Source organism: Crocodylus siamensis, chromosome 1 (genome assembly GCF_052110815.1).
Source record: "Crocodylus siamensis isolate JL-2025a chromosome 1, ASM5211081v1, whole genome shotgun sequence".
Taxonomy (NCBI): Eukaryota; Metazoa; Chordata; order Crocodylia; family Crocodylidae; genus Crocodylus; species Crocodylus siamensis.
In genome coordinates, this window is record NC_143395.1 from 269,960,075 (window position 1) to 269,985,044 (window position 24,970).

The window sequence follows — 24,970 nt, forward strand, 5'->3', positions numbered from 1 at the left end:
CTACCCTCTGAATTCCATCTGCTATCTTCCACCATGCAGATTTTGCCAAATCGGGGAAAAACATGGATCATTGTAGTTGGGCCATTATGTTTTCTTTATCCCCAGCACTCCAGGCCTACTTTCCTCCACCTCTTTTTCCTTGCTGTTGAAAACACAAATTGTTTAAGCAACCTAGTGAAAAGGCATTTGAAACTTCAATGTAATGCATTTCAACAGAAGTAGTAAAAGACAATTCACACCAGGCTGCCCAATTAAGAGCCAGCTACAGCTGTTTGCTGAAGCTTTAACTTCTAAGGCACTGCTTCTCCAAACAGCTGGAGTTCATCAAAGCTGATCAGAGAAGCAGCCCCCTTTGAAATAATAGCAGTATCAAGTAGTTGTAGCACCTAAGCAGTCCTGTGCAGCTGTTTGCTGTGGCTATACATACCCCCTCCCTAGTTTACAACTCCTCAGGGGCTGATGAACCTAGCTTTGCAAAGAATGTATTCTGCTGTATCCTCTGATGTCAGTAGAAAGTCGTTTGAATTATAGCAGTTATTCAAAGAGAATAGGAGAGAGAACTGGTGTTTGGAACTTGTGACAAACCATAAACTAATAATATATCTGCTTTTTTCCTTGCATCAGTTAATTAACTTTTCTGGAACGCAGGTGGAAAAGAGGTCACAGCCACTTCTATACTTAATACCATTTCAGAAAGAATGCCATATATTCTGTTATAAATAACAATACAACCATAGACTAAATTCTACTCTAAGATGGAGTTTGCATACACGTGGCTGAGATCCTGGCATAATGACAGTTGCACTTTCTGCCATCTTCACAGTCAGAGCGAGAGTGCACGGGGTAGGGGAAACAGCTTTTTTTGAATTATACCAAATGATGCTTACCACCATAAATACATACCGGTTGCAATTGCACAATGGAGATGAAGGGTATAGCAAAGCAAACAACAAAGTTTATGGGCATACAAAATTCAAATTTGTGCTAAGTGAATACTTGGGTTCTCCCTAAGAATAAATGTTTTCAGAGCTGATGTTGAAGGCTTTAGACTTTTTTTTTTGTCATATGCAAGTCAGGCACCTACTCACTGTAGTTTCCCAGGCTGCTAAGCTTGCTTTCTACTGTGCCATAGCTGTGTATTTTGCTGTTTCCAAAATAAAACCTGCATAATTTGCCAGTTCTTTCTGTGAAGTGACACAAAGCAGTAAGCTAGAAGTCAATGCTCCTGTCAAAAGTATACAACAGGTAGGGTGAGCTGACCACTCAGTCACTGTCAGGACTGCTGCTAGCACTTCCAGCAGTCTGGATTTGTCTGATTGCTTTCATATTGCTTAATGATGATTTTAGGTAGATGTGTAATTGTTAAGTCTGGGGTTGGTCAACAGTAGACAAACACCAGTATTACATGATGTTTAAATCTGGCAGTTTTCACTGTTGTTACTCAGGTGATATAGATGCACGTCTGTAGCGGAGGAGGGGACTGTGCATGTCCCTTCAAGATTTTAAACCCTATAGTGATAGGGTATCACAAATTCGATCCATCTAACACTTGCAGCAGCAGTAGTAGAGAGAAGTACAAAGAGATCAGACTGGCTAGGTTAAAAGTTCACAAAAACATCTTAATTCTCACTGCTTATTAGTTGATACTCTGTTGTACCCAGTACTTCAGACTGCATTCTGGTGAAGTCACCATCATACCATTATTTAGCGGCCTGAGATCTTAACTTCTAGAAGTGTGCATATACTTTCAATCACTGGGTCTGAATGAAGGTCTCTTCATAATCTGAGTTCTGAAAAATATTTTCCAGGGCTTGAACACTTGAGACTTCTGTATGTGTGGGGTTATACAGCAGACACCAAATATTTGATCAAAGCTAGTCCAGATTTATCATTTAAATTGAGGATTTAAACCATTTTAATTATAGTACTGAATGCAAAGCAAATGAAAATACTACTAGTACAAAATATATTATCATCATGTGTGCTAAATTTTGTTTTTAGAGTGTATTCCTTCCCCTAATTTGCCCTTGGTGTTGAAAATACATGCTGAAGTTTGCATCCAATTTTTAGTTCCAGCTTCAGCTCGGTGCATAGAACGTGTTCAGGCACAGATCCAGATGGCTGCAGTACCACCTCTTTAGAGGGTGCTGTCATGGGTACAGCAGCTGGGGACTTTTTTAAACTCCTCAAATCAAGTAAGAAGTCCCCCTCCCCTCTGCTCTCTATGCTCACTGGTACATCCCCTTCCCTCCTAGAACTGCCAGCCTTCCCAGATTGGCCCAGAGTCTACTGGAATTTGGCATTGATCTCATGCTGACTATTGAAAGCAATCCAGGAGATTGATATTGTGAATGGGTTGAACAGTACAATTAATGACTAGAGGTGCCATGGATACATTGGTCTCATATTGGACTGGCACTGATGTAAGGAAAACTGACAGAGTTGTCAATTAGCTCATTTTTTTTGGCTGATGTGGCCGATAAATGCCCCATGCAGCTACAGTACAGCACACAGGTGACCAGGAACGCAGCCCAGCAGCGTGGAAAGTAGCCTGGTCCAGCTGGTAAGTCTGTTGTGAGGGAAGGGGTGTGGAGGGGGGGGCAAAGGCCCCAGCAGTGAGGGAGGGAGTGGGGCTAGGGCTGGGGTAGGTGCTGCCCAGCTGAGGCGGGGGCCAGGACAGAGTGAGCGGCTTGTCTGGAGGGTGTGGGGAGGGGGGGCAGCTCTCACCACTATGCACCGCAGAAGGGCATGGGGGGCATGTGCCCCCAGATCTGCGTGTGTTACAGTGCAGCAGCAGGAAGCGGGGGTGGGGGGGAGGTACATGCTGCTGAGCAGGGAGGGGAAGGAAGATGGTTACCTGATTTTAGGACTTAAAAAAAGACCCCAGCTGCTGCACTGTAGTGCAGTCTGCCTGCCCCAAGGGAGGGTGGGAGTAGGGGATATAGCCACATCTGCAGCTCCCACACACCCACTTCACAAAATCCTGGATTACCTTAAACATGTTCATCAGGACTATGAACTGGTGGGGACAAGGAAATAAACCTGGTTTTAGAATTAAGTAAAAATAGACCCCCCACCTTTTCAGATCTGGCTTCTGAGGACTGAAGTATGGAAAAATGAGCAAGGCTGGCTCCCACTCCATCCTCCCTTTGAAAACACAAATTCTCTTTTTTTAGGAACTGGCTTCAGAATCCCACCTTGGCCACTGTCACAAACTGATCTGACAAGATTTAACTTAGTAATAGGCTATGACTCATAGCTGTGATTTGTTTTACAACTCATTTGAAAGAAGAGTCACCTCATCATTTCACTAGCACAGTGTTGGGGCATTGATTATAGAGAACTATAATTAATCCTGACATAACTCTCCCACCTAGGTAGTATTATTCCAGCTTATTTTAAATTACTTTCAAATTTACATAAGCTAAATTGCAAAAATCTCTTCTTACTTTGGAATAATGATTGTCAAAACACCACTGATTCTTATAGCCTTGATTAATTTACCAGAGCTTGTCTATGTAGTTTTAAGCAATGCTAATGTGAAAAGTAAAAATGCTCTCCTGCTCTCCAGCAGGCCTCTCAGGGAAAAAGAATTAGTTTCCTTTTGGATTTTAAAAGGGAACACGTTTAAATTGAGAAGGCTGTCACTCATGCATTCCACTGGGAACCATACAAATTAGTCAGCAGTATTACCATTTAATAAATGATGTTCAGTGTAGGATGAAGTCTGACTACAAAGAGCCAAACTGGCTCAATCTCAATTAAATTTCCAGTCAATCTGAATATCATAAAACTTCAGCAAAATTGAAAAGCTATTTTAGGATTTCTAGATGGTTATGTATTTATTATAATATTGCATCTATTATAGTTTTGACACAGACCTGATGTTTTACCATGACTCGGTCCTCTTTAATTAGTCCCCATCCACACTTAAGAATTTGAGGGCAGAAGGGACTATTGGATCCTCTAGTTTGTCCAATGATATTCAGGTTATTACATTTAATCAAGGTATAGGTATCAGAAGCTATAAGAAACCCAGAACTTTAATTAGAATAAAGCATTTCTTCCAATCCTTACTCCACCGTGCCTTAATTTCAGCTGCAGACCTTTGATGCTTCAGAGGAATATGGAACTCATCTGAGTATATCTGACAGTGCATCAAGGAGAAAAAAACCTTCCTGACCTCTGCCAGGTGAGCAGCTAACACACTGAAGCAAGACACTTGATTACAGTTGTTTTAATGCAGAACGTGTTGAAGTCAATGTAGCAATCCTTCATAGCCCACAAAAGATGGAGGTTAACAGGGGTAGATGCATTGGCCACATCCACATGATCAGGGGTGTGCATTTGCAGCAGCACAAATTTGTGCTGCTTTGTGCTGCAGTGCACGCCCCTGCCCATGCTCTTCGCAGCAAGATGCATTGTCTCACTGCTCCATATGTTGCAACGGAGGTTGGCTGGGGAACAGAGTGCCTCAGTATGGGCCTAGCTGGCAGGCAGCTCCCACTCTGGGGCACCCTGTCCCCCAGGCAGCCAGGGAACAGCTCATGTAAATCAGGCAGTGCAGAGCTGCCTGCTCCTCTGTTTCCACATGCAGAGGAGCACCTATGCTGAGACATCCGGTGCCTCAGCCAGCCATGGAGCAGCTGGCTGGGGTGCATTTTGCCTTGAGATGGGGGAGCAGACAGCCCTGGGCTGACTGATCTCTTGTCCTGAGGTGCACTGTACCTCATCCAGCTGCTCCGTGCAGTGTGCCTCAGCACTTGGGCTCCATGTGCCTCAACACAGGGACTTGCAACGGAGCCCCTATGCTGAGGTATATGGAGACAGGGGAGCAGCTAGTCCAGGGTTGCCTGCTCCCCAGCCAGCTGCTCTGTGGCTGGCTGGAGTGCCAGGTGCCTCACTATGGGGGGCTCCACTGCTCCCATCTCCACGTTTGTCCTGGTGCACACAACTTTGACATGCTTTGTGCTGCTTTTTTCTGGGTTTTTTTGACTACTGAGAAATTCCAGTAGTAAATTTTGTTCCAGTGTTGCAAATTAACAGCGCTGCATAGTTTTAACATACAACATGTGTAGTTTGTGGCACTGCAAACCACATATACCTGCACCTCTAAATCCAGCCACTGACTTCAAGCTTAGAAGTGACCATTGCCACTTCCCAGCCTGACTCCCTACATTCACACTTGGGTCACAATTTCTCCCAGAAACTTCTCTAGAGTATACCTTTTTAAAAAGATATCCATTCTCATCCTAACAATGCTGTGTGATGTCAAGCCTACCCCATCTCCTGGTAAAGCTATTCCAATGTTTAGTCATCCTCACAGCTAGGATCACATCATATTGTAAGGTTAGACATGGTACAATTTATCCAGGGACACATGCAACATCTGTTCCAAGCCAAACAGTTCAAAACTCAGGGGATGGGATCAAGGAGCCACAGAATACTGAACCAAGAGCCACCCACAAGAACAGCCCAGCCAAGATGGGCAACAAGCACAAGAAATACCCAGGTAAGTGACAGGGGCCCAGATATTTCTGGGATTAGTGGGATGGTGCATACACCTCCAGGAGGCCTTAAATGCCTCTACACTAAAGCTTGTAGTATGAGGAACAAGGAACTTGGCCTCCTGCTAGCTAACACAAACCTGGACATAGTGGGGCTCAGTGAAACTTGGTGGGACCCTATGCATGACTGGGCGGTAAACATCAAGGGCTATACAGGGGAGATGGAACAGGGAGGAAAGGTGGGGGTGTGGTGCTCTATGTCAAAGCGCAATACACATCTTCAACAAATAGCACTGGGTCTGAGGTAGGGCAGACTGAAGTGCTCTGGGTCTGAATACAAGGGGGCAGGGGGAAAGGGACTTAACCGTGGGGGTCTACTACAGGCCACCCAACCAGGGTGAAAAGCTGGACCAGGAATTCTCAGGTCAGCTCAAGGAGGTAGTTAATTCAAAGGATATGGTCATCATAGGTGACCTAAACTATGTGGACATCTGTCGGAAAGAGTAGTCAGCCAGGTCTGACCGGAGGTTCCTAGCTGAGTTACCGGACCTCCATCTAACCCAGGAGGTGCATAGTCCCACCAGGGGAAATGCTTTGTTAGACCTGGTCCTGGCCACAGGAGATGACCTAGCGAGTGGACTGCGGGTTCTCAACCACCTGGGCGATAGCGATCATCGCCTACTGGAATTCATCATCCAGCGCAGGGTGTCAAAGGCCTGCAGCAAGGCAACAGCCCTAGACTTCAGGAGGGCAGATTTCAGGGAGACGCTGAGGTCCTGGAGGGGAGAGGAGTTGGGAGTTCCAGAAGAGTGGTCGTTTCTTGAGGAGACGATCCTCCAAGCCCAAATGGCAACAATCCCAACGCGGCTCAAAGGGGGAAAGAGTGCTCAAAAGCCCCCATGGTTCGCCAAAAGCATCCAGGAACGTCTCAGAACTAAAAAGGAGGCGTACATCCAATGGAAAGGAGGGGCCATCACCAAGGAGGACTATACCTCCATTGCTCAAGACTGTAGGGGGGCTGTTAAGGCCAAGGAGGAGATGAAACTGGGACTAGCATCCCGGATCAAGGATAACAAGAAGTCCTTTTTTAAATACATTGGGGGTAAAAAGAAGGTACCGGGTAACATAGGTCCTCTGCAGGACACGCTAGGAAATCTGGCAGTTACACCAGATGACAAAGCTAACCTCCTTAACAATTTCTTTGCCTCCATTTTTTTGAGCAGGGACCGGGGCATCCCCCCCCACCGGGCTCCCTGATGGACCCAGGGGAGGTGCTGCCAGGCCCAGAGTCAGTGAGGACCTAGTCAGGGAACTTCTAGTGGGACTAGACGTGTTCACATTAGCTGGTTCTCCACCCTACAGTGCTGAGGGAATTAGCAGAGGTCATCGCAGGACCCCTGGCACAGCTTTACAAGCACTCGTGGTACTCTGGTGTGGTGCTGAAGGACTGAAAACGGGCAAATGTAGTCCCTATGTTCAAAAAAGGGAGGAAGGAGGACCCAGGAAATTACCGGCCCTAGGGAAGCTCTTTGAGAGAATTATCCAGGAGCACATCTGCAAGGGACCAGCGGGGAGGGGTCGTGTTTAGGGGCAACCAACATGGGTTCATTTGAGGCAGGTCCTGTCAGACCAACCTGGTGGCCGCCTACGACCAGGTCACAAAATCCTTGGATGCAGGTGTTGCAGTGGATGTAGTCTTTCTGGACTTCAGGAAGGCCTTCGACACTGTATCTCGTCCCATTCTCATTAAGAAATTAGGTGACTGTGGTGCCAATGCCTACACAGTCAGATGGGTCGCAAATTGGCTGGAGGGCTGCACCCAGAGGGTGGTGTTGGACGGCTTTTTTTTTGACCTGGAGGGATGTGGGCAGTGGGGTTCCCCAGGGCTCAGTCCCGCGCTGTTCAACATCTTCATCAGTGACTTGGACAAGGGGGTGAAAAGCATATTGTTCAAATTCACAGATGACACTAAGATGTGGGGGATATGGGCATTCTGGAGGAGCGGGACAGACTACAACTAGATCTGGACAGGTTACAGGGGTGGGCGGATGAGAACAGGATGGGTTTCAATATGGACAAGTGCAAGGTATTGCACCTGGGGAGGAAGAACCAGCAGCATACCTACAGGCTGGGGAACTCCCCTCATCAGCAGAGGCCGAAGGGATCTTGGAGTCATTATAGACTCCAAGATGAACATGGGCTGCCAATGTGAGGACGCAGTCAGGAAGGCTAACTGCACCTTGTCATGCATTCACAGATGCATCCTAAGCAGGTCCAAGGAGGTGATCCTCCCCCTCTATGCATCACTGGTCAGGCTGCAGTTGGAGTACTGCGTCCAGTTCTGGGCATTGCACTTCAGGAGGGATGCGGACAACATGGAGAGGGTCCAGAGGAGGGCCACTCGCATGATCGGGGGCCAGCAAGGCAGGCTGTACAAGTGGAGGCTATGGGACTTTAACCTGTTCAGCCTCCACAAGAGAAGGCTGAGAGGGGATCTGGTGTTCGTCTACAAACTGGCCAAGGGGGACCAGCAGGCAATGGGAAAGTCCCTGTTCCCCCAAACCCTACTGGGAGTAACAAGGAATAACGGCCATAAGCTGACTGAGAGTAGATTCAGGCTAGATATCAGGAGGCACTACTTTATAGTCAGGGCGGCTAGGATCTGAAACCAGCTTCCAAGGGAAGTGGTGCTCGCTCCTACCCTGGGGGTTTTCAAAAGAAGGCTAGATAATCATAGTTGGTGTTGTTTGACTCTAGCATCCTTTCCTGCCCATGGCAGGGGGTCAGACTTGATGATCTACTCAGGTCCTTTCTGACCCTACCAACTATGAAAGTATACCTTGAAAATAAGTGCTGTTGTACTGGTTCACTGTTACATGTGAACACTGGTCTGGGCAGTCCTCCAGGCATCCCTCACCTTGAGATCATTATATCACTTCCCCTTGTTTCACCACTTATGGGAATGGCTGCTCTCATCCACAGCTAGAAATCTACTGCCCCCTTTTTTCCCTTTTGTTAGCAATTTTTATCTGAGCTCCCTTGCACTGTTTGTTTCATAAGAGCTATATTTCACATAACCAGCTGTGTCCTCACTTCCTACTCAGCCACGCCCCCTCATCATACCCTACACCCTGGGAAACCCATTACCATGGGCCAGACACTGTTCCACCTTTTCCTACTCCCTGTTCCGTAAGTCAGGCAAACACTGCAGATCTGTCAATTGTAGGCTACTGAAGCTTACTGAACTCATGCTGAAGAGAGAAGGCATAATGGAACAATGAAAACACCCTCAGCCACAGGTCACTCACCCCTCAGACCCTCAAAGCATAGGTGCAAGTATTTGGCTCTCCACAAGCCTCTGCTCACTGAGTACAGCTTCAAATTTTATCAATCCATATTCTGACAAACTATGAAACTGATCAATTTTTGAAAGAAGTTGAAATGGGCTTTTGCTCAGTACTGTACCCAACTACTGCTAGTAAACTCAATTTTCTAGCCACGAAACTTCTCTAAATTAATCTCTGTAGTGCCTACCTAACCAAGAACCAAATAAATTCTACAGCTTATAAAATCACAACCAAATGTACATCACTTTCTTGACTTTTAGTTTTTCCCCATTATATTCTACAATGGTCTGCTGTTAATTTTATATATTACATTTTAAAATATCGCAACTCCCCCAACCCAACAGAATCAAGGGTAAAGAGGTCTATGAATTTTCCTTGTCCATGTTTATTCTAGCACTAAGAAGCTATGGCACAGACGTGCCTAGATATTCCATCAGCTGATAAGTCTTCTGTGCTGCTGGAGTCCCCATATAAGGCTACTTTACTTTGCCAGATTTTCATAAAAAGACCCTATAATTTTAAAACTATTCTAATTTCTTTTCAACCTTCCCTGAAAAGTTTTACCCAGGAGATGTTGCATGTGAATTTTCAGGGCATTAGTTTTGTTTGTGGGAGAAAGGCATAGAAGCTGAAAATAAATCCCATTTTGAGAATCTGTCTTCAAACTTAACTATGATAAAACTGAAATAGGCAGCAGTCTAGCAAGACTGAATTAAAACTTTATACTGTATTTTATACAAAATATACAATGTTGACAGCCAACTAATCCGTACATTGCTCAAATTCTAAATCTGTGAACAGCCAAAGAGAAATATGTACATTGTAATCCATGTTTGCTGCAATCAAACTTCACAATGTATTTACAGCAAGTTAGAAAAAAAAGAAATAGCTCAGGACAATAGTTATTTACCACTATTTTAGCCATATTTTACATTCATAAGGTAGCTGTAGAGGAAGACAGTCCAATATCTTCAAGAGATAAAGCCTGGGACCAGGCATACAAAGTAGCTGCTTCACGTTCCCATTCTTCATCTAACAAGACGACAGGTTGATCTTTGAGGTCTTCAGATGGTGATGTTGGCGTTTCCTGATCTTCAGTTAAGTATCTTGTATTTGTGTCGCACGATATTTGCTCCTGAATAATATTATATATGATGTATGAATAAATGAAGAATTAGTTAGTACAGATCATACTATATATCTTGACAGAAAACTTGGATACTACATACAGACTTAGAAATTAGCTATTTATTACAGAATTATCAAAGTAAAACCAAGCCATCCATTTTCAAATCTGGAGCTACTAATTCTGTGACAGGACTTTGTCGCAGTTACTAATTCACAGCACAAATGCATTAGACCTTACCTTTAAAACTTACTAAGTTTTAAACACTGCATTTGAAAGAATGCATTTAATAATTAAAAAATATTAAGGAAGTGCTAAAGTCAGCAGTCTGACACAAAGGCAGTCTGGTTCTTCAGGTGATCAGAAGCTCAGCTGCATCTGTACCAGGCTTAGTTCACCCCTCACGTAATGCGAACAAGATGAGGTCACATCTTGTAAGGAGAACTATTTGACTAGAGTGGGCAGGCTGTGAGATGAGAAGAGCTATGTGGTCATTAAAGAGAAAATAGGGGGAAATTATAGCTAAGTGATAAATTTCATGTCCTAGGCCTGGGACAGAGGCCTCTAAACTAGGCCTGTGTGAAGCGACTCATATTTGCTTTGGATTCGGATTCGGCCAATTTGGGAGACAGCAATTCAAGTTGGTGACTTGAATCACTGTCCCGAACTGATTCAGCTGAATCTGATGCTGAGATCTGGCTGCTGCCAAATCTCAGAATCAGCCAGGCCCACCCCTGCCAGCCCCAGCTCCTGGCGCTTGTTAAAAAAAAAAAAAAAAAAAAAAAGCCCTGGCTCAGCAGGTGCTGCTGGGTGGGGGTCGGGGGGCGATCCCACTTCCCCATGTTGAGTGGGGTTCTGCACAAGCCCCCTGATCCCCCGCTATGCCAGCCAGCTCCGCCCCCCCGGGCTGCCCCACCCACCAAAACTCTGGCCCTTTAAGAAAACCCCCCCCCCAGACTCACCACTCCTGCCAGTGGGGGGGTGATCCTGACTGCCCCAGGCCATGTGGGGGGCTCTGCATAAGCCCCCCGAACCCCGAGGCTGCTGCAGAAGCAGTGAGTCCTGGGGCTTTTCTCTTTTTTTTTCTTTTCTTAAAGTACTGGAGCTGGCCCAGGCAGAGTACCATGGGGGGAGCTGGGGGAGTGAGGGGGGGAGGTTGGAGGGCTTGTGCAGAGTCCCCCATTCAGCGCAGGGCAGCCTGACAGCACCAGGTGAACACTGGGGCTCGGTTTTTTTTTAAACCCCAGGAGCTGGGGCAGGTGGGGCAGCCATAAGGGGGTCTGGGGGACGCAGGCAGGGGTCGGGGGGGCTGGGGGCTGGCAGGGGTACTAGGGGTGGGGTTCGTGGGGGCTGGCAGGGGTTCCCCCATGGTCCCCACCACACTCCCGCAGCCCCTCCTCCCCCGCCCCTAGTACTTACCAGCTCGGAGTTGGCTGCAGCCACTGGGGACAGCCTGATTTGGTGGCCGAATCTCCGAATCCAAATTTAATCAGAGGACCCTTTAATCTCTCCAACTTGAATTGGAACCCTCCGAATCAATTCGGAAAGAATTGGAAATGTAGACACAGACACAGCTTTAAATGTTTTTTTTCTACATACCCCTAGGTAGTAGGCAACTCATGAGTGCTGCAATGCTGGGACGCATGGAGTGTCCCACAGAAGCATGGGGGGGCTCCCCAGCATACTCAGAAGTGAACCAGAAGCACTTCCAGTCCACCAGGGAGCACACAGGGGGGCCCCTCTGTGCTCCCCTGGCTCAGCAATTGGTGCCTCCTGGGTTGGGGGGAGCACCTGGGGTCCCCCCACAGCTGATCACTGAACTGGGGGAGCGTGGGGGCACCCCCCACCCCCAGCATGCTCCCCGGTGGACTCGGAAGTGGACCAGAAGTACTTTTAATCCACTTCCAGGTTTGTTGCCCCCTGCACTCCTGTGGAATGTTCCATCCACCCCAGCATTGCAGCGTTCAGAAGCTTGCTGGTACCCTGCTGGTACGTAGAAAAAAACATTTACAGCTGTGTCTGTGTCTGAATCAGTCATTCTCTGAATCAGCATTAAATCTTCAGATTCAGATTCGACAACTGAATCAGGGAAAGTGATCTGAATCGAATTGCTGTCACTGACTCAGGCTGAATCCAAATCCATATCTAATACGGCCCACTTCGCACACCCCTATTAGAGATATTTTTAATCTAGTATAAAATAAAAAGATGAATTAAACTCCTGAAAGTAAGTTTGGAGGCTGAATGTTAGTTTATGTAACTGTCCACTCAGAATGGGCAATTACATGTGCAATTAATGCACCTGCATTTTCTGTGCAGAAAATTTAGGTGCGTTAAACTGCATGTGGGCGTGCAGCTTCACGTGTGTCTGGGTTAAGAGCAAATTAAAGCTGACAGGAGCAGCCTAGTCTAGGGCTGCTCCTGCCCTGCTCTACCCCCCTGCAGCCACAAAGGGGAGCTCCAAGCTCCACATCTGCCTGTGTACCAGCTTTGGGCTTGCAGGAGCTCTGGAGGCAGACTTGGGGTTGGGGGAGAGGGTTAGGCCTGGGCTTCAGTGGGCCAGGACAGGAGCTCCAGGGGGCCAGGGTCAGCTCCTCCACTACCCCTAGGGGAGTAGCAGTAGTGGCCTCCTGCTGCCAGGGCTACCCTGGAGCAATTTGCCAGCATCTATACATGAGTTCCAGCACATTAATGTAAAGTTGCATTGGCTAGTACCTGTATCTGTCAGTAGTAGCAAACAGTGCTTTATACTAAACTACTGTGCAGTAATTGCTGCACATGTATAGATGGTGATGCTTTACTGCACATTAAATTAGTGTTGACATGCCCAAAGAGAGCAATATTGTGAAAACACCTGACATGGTGGCTTTGATAATATAAGAAGGCAGGGTAGATATGAACATTTATAGACTAACTAAATAAGATACATAGTGAGAGCTTTTGTTAACCCAAGTTCACTTCATCCGATGCTGTGAAAGGATGTGCAGAAAGCAGGGTATAAGGAGACAGAAATTAGAATACAACTGTGTTAAAATTGTATACCAGTTTCTTTCTCTCTCCTTATATTCTTCTTATATATCCTTTCACAGCATAGGATGAAGTGAACTCAGGTTCACAAAAGCTTGTGCTCTAGATATATACCTTATTTATTCTATGAGGGTACATATATACCCAGATTAACATAGCTAACTACCTCTTTTTGATAATATGTGGCAGAAGGTAAACTCTAAAAATGGTTGACTCCAAGCACAAGCTAAGCAAGTTCCTGCTACACCACCTGCTACCCCTAAACTGCTAGCCATTGAATACCCTACTTGCACAGAGATAGTAGAGTTCTTCCCTTAAAAATAGTGCTTTTCCAATGTTTTAATCATACCTCTTTTTTCTTCTCAAGCATGTAAACTTTCTTCATTTTTGTGATCTTCTGTAGAGCTTGAGAAGAGCGACGGCCTGATGTCTTGGCTAGTGAAGAGGTCCAATAAGATCTAATTGAAGAGGCTGATGCTGAAGTACTACATGGTGAGGGGAGCCTAGAAAAGTTGTATATAAAGTATCTGAATGATCTCCCAAATGACATACCTTATTCTATTGAAAAACTGAAACAATGAAACCTAAAATCCCAGGCAACACACAGGATTGATGGAATGGAAGTTATGACGCAAAGCTGGTATTTTAGGTGGAAAAAAGGATGGAACATATTAAAAAAAAAAAGAAATTCCACCCTAAAGCTTAGTGCTAAAGCTTAAAAAACAGGACTAAAATACTGAAATATTTATGTTAGTCACTTCTGAGTCACTTAAATTCCTCTGTGCCATTTTATCAAGCTATAAAATGAGCATAACTATACTTCTTTCACAGTGTTCTGGTAAACATTCATTAAACAGTTCTGAGGGTCTTGAAATAAAATGCAGAGTATACACAGGCAAATTAAAAATGAAACTTGTTGTAAATTCTTACCTGACTTGAGAAACAGACATGAGTTGTTCATACAGCACCTCTTCATTTTGTGGTCTCAACAGCAGAAGTTTCAGTTCTTTCTTAAGTCGGTCAGACAGTGACCCAGACTGTGCATACTCCACTATGTCATACATTATCATTGTTCGGGGAAAATTTTCCAGAGATAACCTTCTCCAGTAGTTTTCCCTACCACCAAAGTGTGCAGGGGTCTCATCCAGGTTACTAACATACTACAATGGCACAAAGTAAACAAACTTTTACAATTTATAGAATCAACATCCATGTGAAAATTATTTATTTGGATTGGGAGGCTCTTAAATTTTCTTTATAAAAGATTTCATCATACTTTTAATGCTCCAATTTAAATCACTTTGAATCTGAGCAGTTATTCTAACTTGACTTTCCTTCACTCTTCTTGTAACATACGAAGCTAAAATTTGAGGTAGATCTATAGACATCTCTGCCTCCTCCCTTTTCTATAGCTGGGCTGGTAAGTCCCTCAGAATTTGGTCCTACTTTTTTTTAATAGGGAATAACCAGAGAGGTTTCATTCTGTTGGACATGATTCTCCTTGCATTTTTACCACTGTTAATCAGTATTAACAGGATAGTTCACTATGCATAAGTATGTACAGAGGAGAATCAGAGCCATTCAAAGTACAAACAACACTAATATTGTGGGTTTTTCAGGTTTTCCTTATACTTTTCCCATTGCCCTACCAATACTCTATGCCTCTCCAATAACATCTCTGCAGCTTTCAGGCACGAGAAAAAATATCCTACAATGGGATTCTCCACAGCCTTGAAATTTGCAGACTTATTTACAACTGTACAAACTGGATGTAAAACATTAGCAGAACATTAAAAACAATCATTCAAGGTTTTACACACTCTTTGCACTGATATAAATGAATGCATATGGTATAAAGCAGAGAGATATTAAGCCCATAAATAAGTGGCTGACTACTAAAATAAAATTACTGGCATTTTAAATTACATCATAATCTTTCTTACTTAAGGATGCTTCTTTTATTACCAGAAGCTGTAAAAAAAAATCCAAAAACATTTCTTACTTGCATGTAATCCTTCACTGTAGCAACATCTATTTCATCTGTTATCTTGTGTTTTTGGTACTGAAGTTTATCTTGTATCATTTGCTCATAATATCTTCGACATCCCATCAGTTTACAAGCATCAGTTGCTGCCTATAATAAAGTAGGAAACACAAAGTTGCTAGAATGCCATACACACATTCTGAGTGGAGTCATTGTATTTGGATTCAGGGCAAACTATTATCCTTTGGACAACCCCCTTTCTCTAATGGAAAAGGCTTCTGCTCAGTGTATGGAGAGTTCACAGAAAGACTAAAGATTCAACACAACAGTAAACCAGTTCATTTAGATCAGAAAGTAACTCATTGGTACCACCAGTTGGTTTGCTCACAGATGTATAAACTTATTGCAATGGTTCTCAACCAAGTTGCCATGAAGCTTTTAGAGATGCTGCAGTGCAGGCACTACCACTGTGGCCTGTGGGTGGTTCTGCCTGCTCTTTCTGCAACCCTTTCCAATCTAGCCCTACACGTTCCTTCTGGAAACAGAAGCATGTGGGGTAGATTCACTTGGTGGCAGTGCTGCAGCCTGAGGAAGCAAGAAACACAGATAAATTGGCTGTAGCCATTTCCTGATATGATTCTACAAGAGCGCAGTTTCACTGAGCTATGGTGGTGGCATCACTCTGATTAAGACTCACTGAAACAAGTGGTTCTCAACCGGGGCTACAAAATTCAAATACTTATGGAGGGGTATCTTGAATCTAAAAAGATGAAAAACCACTAAGTTGTTATAATGAAGAAATCTAGGATTTGCCTTTTGGATGAAAAAGGCAAAATTATTCAGCCACAAAATAACCCTTATTTTGTGTAAGATTTTCCATTTGCCTTGCCCTCCATGATATTGTTATAGCTGGAATGTGCAGTAAATTGTGATCAGGATCTTCTTCAGATGCTGGATTTGTTGAAAACTTTCATCCCTTGATTCAAATTTTCTAGATGTAGTCTCTGCCTAAGGGTTTTGTTTTTTTTAAGTTAGTCTGCATAGAATGAATTGAGCTGTTTTCTGGCAATAGGCAAATTGTTGCAGAAGATGACAGAGTTTTGCCAATGTTCACCAACTGGGGATTTGTTCTCTAGAGTGCAGAGAAACACATACCTCTCTCAGTAAACATTTTTAGTAAAAGTTGCAAACAGCTGTAACTGGCCAGGTTGTACCCTGGGTGCTAGTGGTGGTTGGTGCAGGAGCAGTGGCCAGAGGTCTGCAGGGGGAGATGCTACCTTCTTTTTTTTTTGGCTGCTGCTGTGTTGAGCAGGCATTTAAATGCCAATTTTAGCAGTAAAAAGAGGAGGAAACATCTCCTTGTGCAGTAGTGAACTTCCAGCTGCTGCTGTTCTTCCCTCCCTGCCGCAGGGAAGATGTGTGTGTGGGGGGAGGTTGAAAGGAAAGTCCGCCTCCACCTTCAGCTCCATTCTGGATCTGTGCTCTCTCCCCCTTAGGCAGCATCCAGGGTTCATGGTCTACTCACCTACTTTTTCAAACAGCTTTACAGTGTAGTGTTTTGGATTAAAAACTTTAAATTGGAATGTATCCCAGGGTCTAAGTTTTGATTTTCATTACTTTGTGCATGCAGGCAGTCTTTCAACTTCTAAATGTTTGTTTTACAAACATGTAAAATGAATATGTGTAGATAATGAATGTAGGTTGAGTGGAATTTCCCATTTTCAATGTGCTTTGCTCAGTCTTGCATCTTAAGTCTACACACATTGTATCTAAGAAGGTGAAATGGCTTGTGTGGAAAGCAACCAAGAAAGGGCTTCAAAAGTTACAGAGAGGAAATAATACAGCTGGAATCTGTAGTACTGCACCAGAAAACCAGACAGTCCCTGCTCCAGTGCTGTGGAGCAGAGACCTACTGTGTTTTCCCTCCCAACTGACTACTGCCTTCCCAAGGCAGAAATGGCTTACTTTAGGGGGATTATTTCTAAACCTCCTAGAAAAAAAGTGAAACTGATTATAAACAGGATGTACTTTCACTGTTCGTGCCCTCCTTTCCGCTAAGGATGTTGAGAAACTGCAATAACCAAAGTGATGAAAACAGAAGAAAATAGTGACTCAAATCTAAATGCAAACACAAAGGGAAAAAATTTCTTACAGAGTTCTAGTTCACAGAAACAAGACAGGTTTAGTCAATAAGACACTAGTGATAAAGCAATATTTTCTTTTCCTTTACTTGAAATAAGAAGAGGTATGAGCCCATTAATTATAAACTCACCTGAGCATGTAGTAAGATCAGCAGGATCAGACCATTTAACATTTTTGACATATCACACTGCACAGTAAAATACCATCACTATTATCACTCATTCGGTGCAATACTTAGCAGCACTGAGGGCATAATAGAACCATAAAACATTATATGAATTTTTCACTAATTTGGACATGGAATTATTACACTGGTGCCAATGGACCAGTTAAGACAGTTTAGGATTTCATGAATGATGGCATGTAACCACTCTGTCCTGAAACCCTCTCTTCCTTTTGTTTACTAGTCCCCATTGCAGAACTGCTTCTAATTGGAAGCTGAGATAAGCAGCCTGCTCTGGGGCCAATAGTGATTTCAGATTCAATCAGCAGATGGTCTCAGAGAGACTAACCATTCTCTATGCAACAATTTCTCTGTCAACTGAACCCAACTCCCGTGAAAGTGAATTAAAAGAATATTTTGGGCCCTGTGATCTTGAGTTCCCCAAAATTCAATCCGAGAATACCACAAAATCCTAATCTATTTGGACCAATTCTGTGAACTCAGATGGTAGAGGGGAAGATCTGTTTTAAAGATGTATAAATAGGTGACTGATTAATCCACACAATAATTCAGACAAAGATGTTCAAAATGTTTGTGTATTAAGCTGAAAAAAACAGCTTCTTTGCTAAATGAAATGTAATGGTGTTTATTGAACTCAACAGATCTTTGTTTGATGTGGAGATGCATGTTTTTCAATTTTCAAGGATAAGTAAGAGGATCAGACTGTTTACCGAACAAAAGTTCAGAAGGAAGAAGCTGAACAGAAAATGATCATATGTAGGCATTCAATAACTTGCCTCACTCGATGGACTTATTATTCTTTTCCCACTGATGTATTTGCTGCCTCGGCCTTCAGTGTGGTGAAAAATCTTAAAAACAATGAAAGGTGGAAACTCATGGCCTGCAAATCTGAAGAAATAAACAAAAATGTTAATTAACTGACAGTATGACAAGCAAATGTATTATGGATTAAACTGAAAGGGAACCTCCTTTTGTGTGGCTTGGCCTGAAACCAAGTCTCCAACAAAGCTCTAAATACCAAGGAAGCACAAGCTAAAGAATAAAACGTATTTATGGATCTTTTATACTGGAGGCACAGGGGTCTGCATTAAATGTAACACCATCCAAGTAAACTGGAAGTCCAACATCCTAGGCTCTACTGAAGAATCTCAGGACTTAACTTGGGATGGAAAAAAATTCAACTCAAGGCTTTAGGTAAAAAAAGTGGAAGGCTAGGGAGAATGATGGGAAACGTTAAAAGAAAAAAGAGCTACACTTTCTAAAGTGTATGTTGGGTGTGTGCAACTATCTGAGATGCATAAAACCAACCACTGTTTTAACAATACTGTCCCCAGTTAGACAAGTTATCTAACTCCTCTCTCAGAGGCCTGTAGCTGGTCACACGAGACACTGGATTGAAGTAAATAAAGTGTATCTACTTACCTGAATCTAACTTTGTACTGCATACTAGGATCTTTTATAAGTTCAGCTTCCAGAGGGCTCACCCTTTTCACAATTTCATGTGTAACACAACACTCCTGAAAGATATGCAGATGTTTTTCAATACATTTGAACAGTATGGGTTCCTGCTGTCACACAGTTCAGATCCTTGTGTCACAGGGGAGTTCAGAGTGGTCATTTGGATTCACGTGTCACAGGTAAAAGGGGGGAACCATGGCAGTCTTTTTAATCTATTTACATGTATGTTTTTGCCTTCCCTCTTCATTTTCAAAGATTTTAATATTCACTTGATCATTTTAGATGTGTTTTATGGAAACATAAGGCAATACATCTCATGTGCTATTTTAGTCCCTCCTTTTGTTCATAAGAATTACTCAAGCTGGATTAGGTGTTCATCACCGTCTCTCTCTTTCTAGTTTTCCAATCTCTGCTACAGCTATCATGATTCTCATCCCCTTCCCTCTGCATCTCTCTTCAATCTGTTCCCTGTATACTACAACCTTTTCCTCCGCCTATTGGAGCAACAACACAGTGGGGGGCCAAAAGGGGAAGTGTTCTGTTTAGTGTAACAGATATGGATGAAGGACTAGAAAGAAGCAGAAAACAAGGAGCCTTGTCTGGCTCTGGAGCTTGTTTCTGAGAGCAATGGTGCAGCTGTGACAGTTCCAGCACAGCTCTGTTTCACTCTAGAGCAATGGGGGCTGACAACCTGGCCTCTTGGGGCCCAGGGCCCTTCTCCGGCAAGTGCCTGTCTTCCTCTGAAGGACGGCATTTTTCTTAACTTAGCCCTTCCTGGTATAGCCAGATGGCTGAGAGGTACCCAGAGTCAAATTCCAGTGACTGCTGTATAGAACCATAGAAAATGAGGGCTGGAAAGGACCTCCTCTAGTCTAACCCCTGCTCAAAGCATGACCATCCCCAACTATCTTATCCCAACCAAGGCTTTGTCTAACTGGGTCTTAAAAACCCAATTTTCTACAGGTTCTACAACTTCCCTGGGATATTCAGTTTGAGTGTTTTACTACACTCTTGATGAGAGTTTTTTCTAACTTCTAACTTAAACTTCCCTTGCTGAAATTTGAGAACATTACTCCTTGTTCTGTCATCTGCCACCATTGAGAACAGCTTAGTTTAGTAGTGGCCAAAATGGTGGATCCGGCCAGACTCCATTTCCCAGCAGCCCCTGCCTGTGTCACTGTGGCTGATTTCCATGGGGACCTCAGAAGCAGCGGGGCTGTGATGGCACAGGTCCCACCGTTTCCATGGAAACTGGCCCAAGCAGTGCTGGCAGGGTATGTGGCTGGGCAGGGAGCTGCTCTGGGTCCAGGATTTTGCAGCAGTGACAGTGTTCCAGAATCAGGACAGAGCAAAGCTATGATCTGTTGCCCGCATGCCCTGCCAGGGCAGAGCTGTGATTCGCTGCCCACACGCCCCTGCTTGGGGAATGTGGGCAGCATATTGCAGCTCTGCCCCAGCTCTGGGCTGTGCTGTCACTGCCACAAGATCCTGGCCCCAGAGCAGCTCCCTGCCTAGACGCGTGCCCCGCCAGCACTGCTTGGGTTGGTCTCCAAGAAAACTCTGATCCCATGCTGTCATGGCCTCACGCTGCTGGAGTCTCTATGGAAACCGGCTGCAGTGACATGGGCAGGGGCTACTGGGAAGTGGAGTCTGCCATGGCCTGATCTGGCCCATGGGCCAGATTTTGCCCACCCCTGGGCAAGTCCATCCTCCTTGTAACCCCCATTCAGGTACTTGAAGGCTGTTGTTAAATCCGTCCTCAGTCTTCCCTTCTCCAGACTAAATAAGACCAGTTCCCTCAGCCTCTCTTTCTAAGTCATGTTACTCAGCCCTCTAATCATTTCCATTGCCTTCTGATGGACTCGCTCCAATTTTGTCCACATCCTTTCTCTAGTGAAGAGTCCAAAACTGGACACAGTGCTGAATAGAAGGGAATAATCACTTCCCCCAATCTGCTGATAACACTCCTATCAATGCAGTCCAGGATGCTGTTAGCCTTCTTGGCAACAAGGGCGCACTGTTGGCTCATATTTGGCCTGTTGTCCACTGTCAACCCCAGGTCCTTTTCTGCAGAGCTGCTGCTGCATCAGCAAAATAAAATCCCACAGATAAGAACATTATGGTTATGGCAAGCTGTGTGAAAGCCAGTCACCAGTCCAGCAGGTGTAAGACAAGGTAAAGATGGGAAAAGGTGTTAAGTGAAGCTGGTGTCATGTGACTGTAATGTGCCTAACAGCAGGTGGAACAGCAGGTAGTCTGCACAACGGTGATGTCTGCTAATTTGGACTCCAACTCCCAGAAACCCACAAGGGCTGGGGGTCAAGGGGAAAAGGAAAGGGAAACTTGAGGCTGGAGTCAGGGGAAGAGTCTGTGTTCAAAATGTATGATAATTTTTGAGGCAGTTGATTGATGCAGCATATGCAAAACCCAAGTTACTCCCAGGGAGTCTTAACTGGCTTTTGGGCTTGCTGTCAGCACTTTGTCATGTCTTTGCCTGGAAATAAAGAAATGTTTCAACTTTGATGACCCAGTTCTCACTGGCTACTTATAGTGAGGAATATAAAGTAAATAAAGTTATCTGCATATTTTTGCATACTTACTTGCATGTTTTTTTAGTGTATGATAGTTTTTCAGGAAATATGATAATTTTGAGCTTCCAATAAGATATTTTCATAATTAAGACCTGGTAACGTTGTTAGCCCTACGCAGGAGTGCAGAGTGGAGCTGGAGATCTCACTGGCCCAGTCAGCCAGGACTATGGACTGAAGGAGCTGGACTCAGGGTCGGGGGCACCTGCTGGCTGCTTTTTGAGCACTCTTTTGGGGCTTTTTTGGGGGCCCTTCCTCTGGTGTGTGGGGGAGCATATGTTACCACAGTGCTGACATTTATTTACCTGTGATCTGCCCCCTCCTTTTGTCCCCCAGTCTGTGCCCCTGCCCCATAGGATGTTCCACATCAAAGTGGGAGCTCCCCTACTGCCTGCACTAGCCTCTGGGGCTGCAGGGCTGGCATACCAGAGGCAGAAGAAAGAAAAAGGCAGCAGAAGACGGGCAGGCCTTTCCCAGGGCACTTACGTTGTAGCTGTGTTGAGCTAAGGAAAAAGCAGAAAAAATTCTTGCGCTAGAGGCAATCTCTTATTACACCAACCAAGCAGTAGCAAAAATAATGTCTTTCTTTGCAGGGTTTCGTCAGCCTGATGAGTATAACAGCTCCACAATCTTAATTCTCCTCACACTGACCAAGGGGGTCTGGACCTGAAAGCTTGCAAAGATTTTTTTTTCCTTTTACTACTCTTTAGTTGGTGTAATAAAAGGCTGTAGCCCACGAGCTTTGTCCGGGACAGGACCAGCCACCCTCCAGTCCTTGGAACCCCGACCAAGGGCGCGCTCGGGGCCGGCTCCGCCCCTCAGCACGTCAGCAGGTGCCTGCTGGCATCTTCAGCGCCTTCCATCGCGCCAGCCGTTACCGCCCCTCACAGCGGGAGGGGAGGGAGCATGGGCGTGGCCGCCCCCCCCCCGCCAGCTCTGACCTACCGCGGCCCGCACGGCGCGGGTGAGGAGCCGGAACAGCCGCCGCGCCAGGTAGCGCCACCAGGCCCGCTGCACCGTGCGGGCCGCCCTCTCCGCCAGCGCCAGCGCCGCCCTGCGAGGACACACGCGTCACTCACGCACCCACGCGCGTCGCTTTGGGACACCCGTAGGCCTCGCCCCCCCGGCTGCCTGGAGACCGCGACGCGCGGACGGCATCGCCCCGCCCCCTCCTGCCTGCGCGCGCTTCCGTAGGGCGCTGGCGTGTAGCGTCATAGCCCGGCGACGCGCGGCTCTGGAAGGCGGGGCGCTGCCGCTAACATCATGTTCAAGGTGAGGACCGGCCGCCGCCGCCTCCTCCTGCTCCTGCGGGGTATAAGAGCGGCTCTCCCCTCCTCTCCCTCTCGCACCACAGGCGTGAGGTGGGGGTCGCGTGTGGGTCCCGTTCTTTCCTGGCCTGCTGGAGGGCTCTCCCCTTCTGCCCCCTACTGTGGTGCTGTGGGTTCTCGCCGCTCCCCCGCGTGGCAGTAAAGGCGGTCGGGAGGATGTGGCGTTGTGTGCGCCTGCGCGCTGCAAGGTGGGGGCGGTACATTCCTGGGGCCCGGCAGCTTCTGCCCGCAGGCGGCGCCACAGCCCCTGCCAAGCTCCGCAGCCCTGACCTGGTGGCTGCCCAGGGCAGGTGTGTGAGCTTGCAGATCCAGCGCTGCGTGTTGGGTGTGCGGCCCTTGCTCGGGTTGAGGGGCGGCAGGGAGAATCGGGTTGTTTTTGTTTTTGTTTTCTGTAAGGCTTTAAATTGGGTGCTCGACCCCAGCACAGTCCAGAATCAACCTGCGAGGTTGTGCCATCCATGGTGTGCTGACCAGGGAGCTGAGGGTCCTGTGGGTTGGATTGAATCATAGAAATTGACGTTTGGAAAGGACCTCTGGAGATATAATCTAACCCTGTGCCCAAAGCAGGACCATCCCCAACTAGGTCATCCCAGCCAAGGCTTTGTCAAGCCAGGCTTTAAAAACCAAGGATTCAGCTTCCATCACCTCTCTGAGTAACATGTCCCAGTGTTTTGCTACTCTCCTAGTGAGAGCTTTTCCTAATATCTAATCTAAACTTCTCTTGTTGCAACTTGAGACCATTGCTCCTCGTTCTGTGCCAACTGTCACCACTGAGAACAGTCTAGCTCAGGGGTTTTCAATCTTTATTGGTTGGGGTACCTCCAGTGGCCAGTCAAGAAGCAGGCAGAACCCTTACTGCCAGTAGAGGAGCAAGGGGGTGGTCCCCAGCAGGGAGCCCTGTACAGCACACAGCAGTGAAAATGGAAGTGCTGCCGGCTTCTCCACACTGCTGCTGCATACCCCCTGGGGCCTTTCAAAGTACCCCCAGGTTGAAAACCCCTGGTCTAACTCCATCCTCTTTTGAGCCCCCCTCAAATAGTTGAAGGCTGCTATTAAATCCCCTCTCAGTCTCTCCATGTGCCCCAGCCCCCTCACCGTTTTTGTTGCCTTCTGTTGGACTCTCTCCAATTTGTCCACACCCTCTCTGTAGCGGGGGGTGCAAAACTGGACACAGGACTCCAGATGCGTCCTCGCCAGTGCTGAGCAGAGGGGAATAATCAGTTCCTTCAATCTGCTGGCAGTGTTCCTACCAAATGCAGCCCAGTATGCCATTAGCTTTTTTGGCAACAAGGGCATGCTGCTGGCTCATCTTTGACTGTCCACTGTAATTGCCAAGCCCTTTTCTGCAGAACTGCTGCTTAGCCAATTGGTCCCCAGCCTGTACCAGTGCATGGGATTGTTCCATCCTAATTTCAGGACATTGCACTTGTCCTTATTGGACCTCATGAGATTTCTTTTGGTTCAATCCTCCGATTTGTCTAGGTCTCTCTGAATCCTCACCCAATCCTCTAGTGTATTTACTACGCCCCCCCCCCCCCAGCCCTTGGTCTTCCCACATCCACAGAACCAGTCATCTCATTATAGAAGGCAATGTGGTGGATCCATGCTGACTGTTCCTAATCACCTTTTCCTCCAAGTGCTTAGAAATGGATTCCTTGAGGATCTGCTCCATGATTTTTCCAGGGACTGAAGTGAGTCTGACTGATCTGTAATTCCCTGGATCCTCCTTCTTCCCTTTCTTAAAGATGAGCACTATATTTACGCTTTTCCAGTCCTCCCCCATTTTCCTTAAACTTCCTCTTGTTGCTGATGTACTTGTAGAAATCCTTGTTACTTTTTACATCCTTTGCTGGCTGCAATTCCAATTGTGCTTTGGCCTTCAAGACTTCATCCCTGCATGCCTGAGCAATACTCATACTCCTCCCTAGTTGTTTGTCCAAGTTTCCACTCTTATAAACTTTCTTTTTGTGATATAGCTTACTAGAGAGTTCCTTACTAAGCCAAGCTGGTCTGCTGCCATTCTTGCTAGTCTTCCTGCACATCAGGATGGTTTGTTCTTGCACTCTCAGTAAATCTTTCAAGTACAGCTGGCTCTCCTGGACTCCTCTCCCCCCTCAGAATGGCTTCCCGGAGGATCCTGCCCATGAGTTCCCTGAGCAAGTCAAAGTCTGCTTTTTTTGAAGTGCTGGGTCCTTATTTTGCTGCTCTCCATTCTTCCTTTTCTCAGGATCTTCTCGTGGTTGCTGTTGCCCACATTGCTGTCCACTACTACTTTCCCC

At 45.8% G+C, this 24,970-nt stretch overlaps 2 protein-coding genes across 4 annotated transcripts in view; one reads left to right on the forward strand and one right to left on the reverse strand.

The window, feature by feature from the left end:
- Positions 1 to 9,460: 9,460 nt before the first annotated feature.
- C1HXorf58 (chromosome 1 CXorf58 homolog) lies at positions 9,461 to 23,151 on the reverse strand. Its single transcript, XM_090045007.1, has 9 exons — positions 22,540 to 23,151; positions 22,309 to 22,417; positions 21,850 to 21,866; positions 18,740 to 18,834; positions 18,090 to 18,205; positions 15,010 to 15,137; positions 13,938 to 14,167; positions 13,357 to 13,510; positions 9,461 to 9,989 (listed from the first exon to the last, which is right to left on the reverse strand). Exons 1-9 carry the CDS (start codon positions 23,149 to 23,151, stop codon positions 9,789 to 9,791), a joined length of 1,662 nt encoding a protein of 553 aa, XP_089901133.1. The 3' UTR covers positions 9,461 to 9,788.
- The window catches only part of APOO (apolipoprotein O), a 75,788-nt gene continuing 73,318 nt past the window's right edge, over positions 22,501 to 24,970 (forward strand). For all 3 annotated transcript variants that reach the window (XR_016444098.1, XM_090062201.1, XM_090062191.1), the window contains exon 1: positions 22,501 to 22,635. Coding sequence is in view for 2 of the 3 variants with exons in the window: in XM_090062201.1 (XP_089918327.1) it covers positions 22,627 to 22,635 (9 nt within the window). In the remaining variant the exon portion in view is untranslated. The remainder of the gene's footprint in view (positions 22,636 to 24,970) is intronic.